The following is a 7,411-nucleotide window of genomic DNA, read 5'->3' as shown; positions in this document are numbered from 1 at the left end:
TTCCCTAACTTCTACCCTCAGAATAAGTGAATTACTTCATGGCTTATGCCTTCTCCTATCTTTCTTTCTAGGTGCATATGTTCCCGAGGGTCTGCTGACTTCCTGTTCCTGGGACTACATGACTTTCACACCATCAGTCCGTGCCTACACAATGATGCTTTTCTGCTTTGTCTTTTTCATTCCTTTGATTGCTATCATATACAGCTATGTCTTTATATTTGAGGCTATCAAGAAGGCCAACAAGTAAGCAGACAATAGTCTCAAGTTTTTATCCTTCTCTTTAAGTAACTACTTGTTTTCCTGAAAAAAAAGATCAACAGAAGAAAACTGGGAAGTTTTTCACTTTTAATTTGTATGCATGACTGAGACAGGAAACCAAACAAGAATTCTGTCAATAGTCAACATGGTAAGAAGTATGATGCCTAGAAGGGCCATTCCTGAATTTAAGCCAGAGCTGTTCAGTATATTGTCTAATGACACAGAAAACTGTACGAGTATCAGCAATAGAAATCTGAAGGATGAGAAAGGACTACAGAAATTAGCCAACCAATAGAAATACTAAGGGACATCAGAGACACCTAACAAAACAACTATCCCACAGAAAAATACATGGAATTGAACTACAAATTATGTGTTTGACAAAGGGTGAAAAAGAGGTAAAGCATTTAATCACTGGTCTCTGAAACAAAAAACTATTTAAAAAATAAAGGCCAATGTCTGCCACTACATTTGTAATCTGTAGATATCTGTAAGTACAGAGTGAGAGTAAGGTGGCAACATCAGACACAGGGAAGGAAAGACACGTCCAACTCTATCTAATACAGCCTTGTTCAATTGTCTTGAATACCTGATTTATGTGGAAATTCTTCTAGTACAGGACTATGTTCTTCACTGAAGCACATGCAAAATTTGTCATTGATTAGTGCAACAAAGGCACATAGAATTACGAAGGACCGGTCGCATGCATACATTAACACACATTAAAAGTGCATGACTTTTTGCATAAACTAACATAATAATAATTGTTGCCCCATTTTATAAAGCTATTTGCTAAACTTCCTTTTTTTTTTTTCTTTTTTTTTTTTTTTTCTGTTGTAGGTCTATTCAGACATTTGGATGCAAACATGGAAATAAAGAGTTACAGAAACAGTACCAGAGGATGAAAAATGAGTGGAAGATGGCCAAAATTGCACTAATTGTCATCTTGCTTTATGTCATTTCCTGGTCACCATACTCTGTTGTTGCTCTGGTAGCTTTTGCTGGGTAATTATGAATGTATCAGCAAAGGTATATTCGGTGAAAGCAAAAGGTGTGAAATCGTAAAATACAGATGATAGTCAAAGCTATGCGTCAAATTTAATCCCTGAAGTTCATCCGAAAACATTTACGTATTTAGGAGTGACATTTAACAAAGGAGGCCCATGCTGATTGTGATTTTTTCTCAGTTTGAACTTAAAAAAAAAAAAGTAAAAAAAAAAAAAAAAAAGGAACAGGAAGGTTATTACTGGCAACATAAAATTACCGTGCTGATGATTTCTGAATGCAGCTTCTCTATGCTACAATATTTGAACTATCTGAACTTTATTTAGCAGCAAAATGCTAACAAAAGCATGATACTATTAATACAGTATCTGTACATAGCTTGACACCAGACTATAGTTGATACAATCCAGCTATAAATAACAGATTGGGAGTATGTCTTTTCCAACCTTAATGATTCTATGATTCTATGATTCTATGGATGCTTTGGCTCTATGTGGATATTTCTCGCATGTTAACATGTGAATTTTCCTGTGCTTCAGTTTATCCCTTTTAAAATGTATGTGACTATCTGCTTTAGAAAGTCTTGTCAGCTGCATATCCTCAAGTGGAAGACCCCTATGACAGTACAGAACACTTCTATTTATATTTTTCAAATCAGAAGTAAAAAGTAGGTCTTCTTAAAATTGACACGCGGTATAAATGTGATCACGCATTTTGGGAGGCAGGGTGATTTTTGTTACATATCTAAGGAAGAGGCCACTGCAGGGCCTTTTCTCAAACATAGCTTAGGAAGGCACCTTCCTAACACAGCCCTTCTAAAATCTTATGGTTAAGAAGAAAATATGCTAAGAGAAGAGGATTCTCTCCCTTTGTATCCAGAGGGGCAATTCCAAGCACTAGCAAACATTTTCTCCATGAAAGTAAACAGGTTCCTCACTCAGCAATGCCTGTCCTTAGGATGTGTCCCAGTGCCCTGTCTCCTATCATAGGAGGATTTAAATACTGAGCACCCACCACTGGTGATATATGACCAGCTAGAGACAGAGGAAAAAGCAAGAAGACAAAGAAATGAGGACAGCTACCTTGCAGAACTACTTTCTCTAAGACAATTAAAAAAAAAAAATAGGAGATGCTATAAAATAAGCCTTTTAGCTATTGAGAACTGTCAGGCTGTCCCACACAATTCATCACCTACTTTAGGAACTGAACTTGATTTCTAGCCCATGTCTCACACTGACAAAAATCTTAACAAATGGACAGTTTTATAACTCTACAGTATGTGACAAAGGAGCATTTCAAATTTTGCTTATGAAGACACCTGGTGAGCAACATAGCTTCATTCAGCTTTTTTTCATTTCTGAACTCTGCCTTTTAAGCAATCCTTCTGAGATTTTTCAGAGATTAATAGACAAAGCCTGGAAGCCTTCTGTGGACATTTATTACAGTGAACTCAGATAAAATCAGTACATGCCACATATGGGAGGCAGACATGGAGCCTGTGGCTAGTCTTGGACTAAAGACAACGCCATACACAAAATGAAGGAAGAACCTGGATTCCTTCAGAAAATATTTTGGATGGGGAATACTTAGCTAGCACCCAGTCATGCTAACTAATATTGTTGGTCTACAGATTGTATTTTCTAGGAGTGGTTAGCTTAAACCTAAGTCTCCATCACTGTTTGTTTCTGTTAGCTGAACTCTCCATCAGTCTTACCAAAGCACTCTCTCTCTCATCTCGGGGTCAAAAACTCCATTCCAGCAAGGTCATACTGTTGTGTGTTCTCCAGATCTTGTGAAGAATTACACCTCTAACCAACACTTTAAAAATATGATTAGGAGAAACCATGTTAAAAATTGTATATGGAGAACATGCTAATTGGATACTTCTTATCAGAGAAAAGCCTTAAATTAGAGGTGAAATGGCATCTCAACATTCAGGCAGCTGACAAAATTATTCCTGTATTACCACTGGCAAACCACATCCACCTCATCACAGGGCATAAATAATTCCATATATGATGAAAAATTTCTTCACCAGGAAGATGAGCTGCTACATACTTACATAATTTTCTTCATTGCTGTTTGCAGCACTCATATGAGAGACCTTCTTCTGAGAGAGGATTGAGAGGAAAATCTGTTTTCTCTCATAACGCTACAGGAATACAAGGCTAATGGAAAGACGGAGCTTAGACAGTGTTCTTGGGAAGAAGAGCAGTGATAAAGGATGTTATCTTTGGGAGGAAAGACTGACTTGACTTCCTGGGCCAGTTCACTTAGAACTCTTTCTACCAGTGCGGGAAGAGGTCTTCATGGCCTCTAAGCAAGTCTATGGAGAATTTGCCTCGTAGAAACTGGCTATGAAATGTTATTGTTATTTTGGTCTGAGCTGTTCTATTGGCTTTCTTCTGACCAAGACCTCATGGGCTACTTCAAGCTGTCTTCAAAAATGCACTGGCTGATAGCAGCATGGCAGTTAGCCATCAATCATAATTCTTTTATCCTTTAGAGTCACATCACCTGCATATATGCATGATCATAGTAACACATGAGCATACCATGACACCCGAAAATACTTTCCCTTCACTGTTTAGTTCAGAAAAATACTTCCCCTTCACTTCATATCAGGCAAAAAACAAAGTCTGAATAGGAAAATAGAATTATTAGATAGCTTTCCCTATAATGCCTCATTCTGCCCACCTATTTAGTGACATAATTCTCAGCAAGTATATCCGCTGAGTACGGAACAGATAGATACTCTGACGAATGCGCATTCACTTACTGAAGGCTGACTTTGTCCCTAGGGTAAACAACATGGGAACTACCACCATTCTGAGTCATGGGAGTGAAGTGCTGAAAGAGAAGCTCCAAGAAAATCATGATTCTCAGAAATGCAATTAGGCTGCTGTTGATCTTTACAGGCAAAGGATGTAAAATTTGTTCTCTCACTGTCTGGGTACAGAACTCCCCCTTTTACTCTCTCTGGAGGACTAACAAGGCATTGTGTTGTCAGTGTGTAAATGCATAGACTACATAGAACTCAATACTAAAAATATAATGCATTTGCTTTACTCTAGGTACTCCCACGTCCTAACACCTTTCATGAACTCCATACCAGCTGTGATTGCCAAAGCTTCTGTCATCCATAACCCAATCATTTATGCCATCGCTCACCCCAAATACAGGTAAGTTCAGTCTTATAAGCTATGTTTAATATAGCAAAGAAAATCAGACAGTAACTTTGTCACTTTTAGGACTAGTACCTGAACTCTGCAGGACAGCCACGCCCTCCCCAAGAAAACTTCTCAATGCCAAATAAATGTCAGTGGAATTTGTACTTGGAATAAATTACTATGCAGATGGGAGTTAGAAATGTTTATGGATACTGATCTGTACTTACAGATTACATGATAAAAGATTAACACCTTCTCACCTCAAAGGAAAGCACCATATATTTTTTAACTATCTTCATGAGAGATTCAGACATTTGTCAATGTTGCAAATAGCAGTTTGTTAAACTAACCAGGCCAGTGAGAGATGTAATTCAGTAAGTTAATCCACCTCTTCCCTACTTTGTGCATCTTCTCCACCTTTCTTCCATCTTTCATATTTCAGATATGATTTCTTCTGAGTTGTAACATCTAGGGTCATTACTGTATCAAGTTCAGATGCAGGCTGTGAAATCTGACGGATGGCAGCAAAGCCATATATATGCTGCTGTTTCAGCCTGTACAAAGACCTACTGGGGAACTGGACAGAGAAGTAGGCATGAACATCTAAGTGGGGAAGGCTGGGAGGAAGAGGAAAGCTAGGCAAAAGTTTCCTTACGTTGCATATGAGGAAAGAAATACCATAACATAACTGCACTTTTGTACAACTCTATAGATAGCTAGCAAGCAGATGTGTAAGAGGAAGCAAGGTTCTTCTGCAAGGTTCAGTTTAAAGGGATAGAATTTTCTTTTTGCCCTGGTAAAGCTGAAGGCAGATAAAGCATCATTTTAATAGCTCCCTTCAGTTCAAAGAGTTACACTTTAATGCCCTTATCCCTGCCAAGCAATAAATTTGAGTTCTGCTGAACACTGTGAATAAGTGATCTTGCAGGGTGATTGTATATGCAATTGGATATCTGGAAAACTCTTCATACTCAGTAATTTTCCAGTACATGCAGCATTAGTTCATCTGTGTTAACAGAAAAAATCTGACTGTTTCTACCTCTCATCCATTAGAACAGCCATTGCAACATATGTTCCTTGCCTTGGATCCCTGATGAGAGTTTCTCCTAAAGACTCACAGTCTTTCAGCAGTTATCCTTCCTCCAGACGAGCGACCGTAACCAGCCAGTCTTCTGAGATAAGTGGGCTGCAGAAAGGAAAAAGGCGACTGTCTTCTCTCTCTGACAGTGAATCAGTAAGGGAGATACTTCCCATACATCCACTTTTTAATTGCAAAGTAATTCATTTTCAGACAGACTCCTTCAAAGTGGTAAATTGTTCAGATGAAATACCTTACGGTGCTCATTACAAGAGCTCAAAGAAAGCAGAGTGACAAAGTGAAGAAAAAAAAAAAGGCTGAAGTATAAAAGCAGAATGTAGATCTTTATATTCTTGATGGTTTATTACACTGAAGGAAGAGTGGAAAGATGGAACAGGAACTTTAGAAAGTATGGGAAACTTAGAGTCAGAGCACCCTTGAAAGTCTGATTGTCTTGCCACAGATTTGGAATCTGGACACACACATGAAAAAGAAACTGCTGGTTGCTAAATAGTTCTCTAGTGAAAGCAAGGTTGTAATTAAACAGATAAAGCTTAATGAAGGTGAAGTGGGCTGTATGTGGAAACATACTAATAATCAGATTTATACAAATCAGTAAATCCATTACAGAATCATTCTCACAGAACACCTCAACAGCTTGCTGCTGCCAGTCTAAGCCAAATGTTTTGCACAGCAGCTGGAAACAGGACAAACATTTGGCATCCCAGGCTCTCTCTTGCAACCCAAAGTTACATTACTAACTAACTAAGCACATTAGTTAGTTCTTTGCAATTGTTTTAAATGAAATTTCCAAATATATGAAAAGACATAACTTTCTCAGTGATTCTTTTTCATAGTCAAGGTAATCATTGTATCTAATCCAGTCAAGTGCTGAATTCTGACAGTTGTTTTTTAACAGTGATATTTCAGTTTCTTTGTACTCCACATTCTTTTGACTTCTTGGTCCAATCAAAATGAAATTCTTCTGGCTAGTAGCCAGCACTCTGGTGGAATGTTTTAAAATCAGCTGATTAAAAAAAAAAATTTTTATATTACATCTCGTAGACTGTGAATTCTGATTCTTACAAAAACCAACAGACTCCCTCAGTAGCACTGTGTGTTCTTGTATACTAGTGTATACTAGTGCTGGGGAAGGGAAACCATACAAACAATTCAACAATTCTTTTTGCTTAGGAAAGCAGCTCTTAGTACTTGAGGTAAAATGGTGGAATGGAGAACAAAAATTACCCAAAGTAAAAAATTCCATGCAATTGGCATGCTTCAGTCTGGAATTTTCTATAAGCCTTGAGTAAGTCTGGATCTTGTTCAGAACAATAACAGCATCAAGATTTTCTGACAAGAATATATGTTTCCCTTAACTATTTGATTTGTCCATAGATACACTGATTTATTAGTAAGTAATATCAGTTTAGCTAAAATACAGAGCAGAAAGAAGGGCTCAAGTTTAAAACAAACAAACCTGCTTCGATGCTCACTGATAATTTGAGTATTTTTTGCACCATATGTGGCTCAATCAAGCTACAAGATTTCTTAGACATACACTCACATTGCAAGTACATATGCTGCCATGTATTTTATGTCAAGGCTGGTCACCAAACTGTAAGCTGACAAATTACTGTTATGCAATTTTTTTGTATTCCTGCAGATGCAAAGATATTCTGTACCTTGGAAAATCCTAAAGAAACAATTTCCAGTCAGTTTTTTCCAATGAAAAGGAGCCAAGCTTGGGAACAGATGCTCAGAAAATAAAGCTGCTTGCATTTTAAAAGTCAATCAAATGGGACTGTAGAGTGTTAATACACTCTGTGCATGTAATGGGAAGAACAGTACAAATTTTTTTAAATACTGGGATTCAGAAAACAGCCTAGCTCAACCTCTT

The 7,411-nt window shown here is 37.6% G+C and overlaps 1 protein-coding gene across 1 annotated transcript in view; it reads left to right on the top strand.

Moving 5' to 3' along the window:
* Positions 1 to 5,843, top strand: part of LOC104468406 (melanopsin-A-like) — an 18,438-nt gene extending 12,595 nt beyond the window's left edge. The window contains exons 5-8 of the mRNA XM_010082519.1: positions 72 to 243; positions 1,099 to 1,263; positions 4,338 to 4,445; positions 5,487 to 5,843. Of these exons, the coding sequence (XP_010080821.1) occupies positions 72 to 243; positions 1,099 to 1,263; positions 4,338 to 4,445; positions 5,487 to 5,805 (764 nt within the window). The 3' untranslated portion in view covers positions 5,806 to 5,843. The remainder of the gene's footprint in view (positions 1 to 71; positions 244 to 1,098; positions 1,264 to 4,337; positions 4,446 to 5,486) is intronic.
* The last annotated feature ends 1,568 nt before the right edge of the window (positions 5,844 to 7,411 follow it).

The sequence above is a fragment of the Pterocles gutturalis genome, unplaced genomic scaffold, assembly GCF_000699245.1.
Source record: "Pterocles gutturalis isolate BGI_N339 unplaced genomic scaffold, ASM69924v1 scaffold35609, whole genome shotgun sequence".
Lineage (NCBI taxonomy): Eukaryota > Metazoa > Chordata > Aves > Pterocliformes > Pteroclidae > Pterocles > Pterocles gutturalis.
This window is presented reverse-complemented; position numbering and strand designations above follow the sequence as displayed.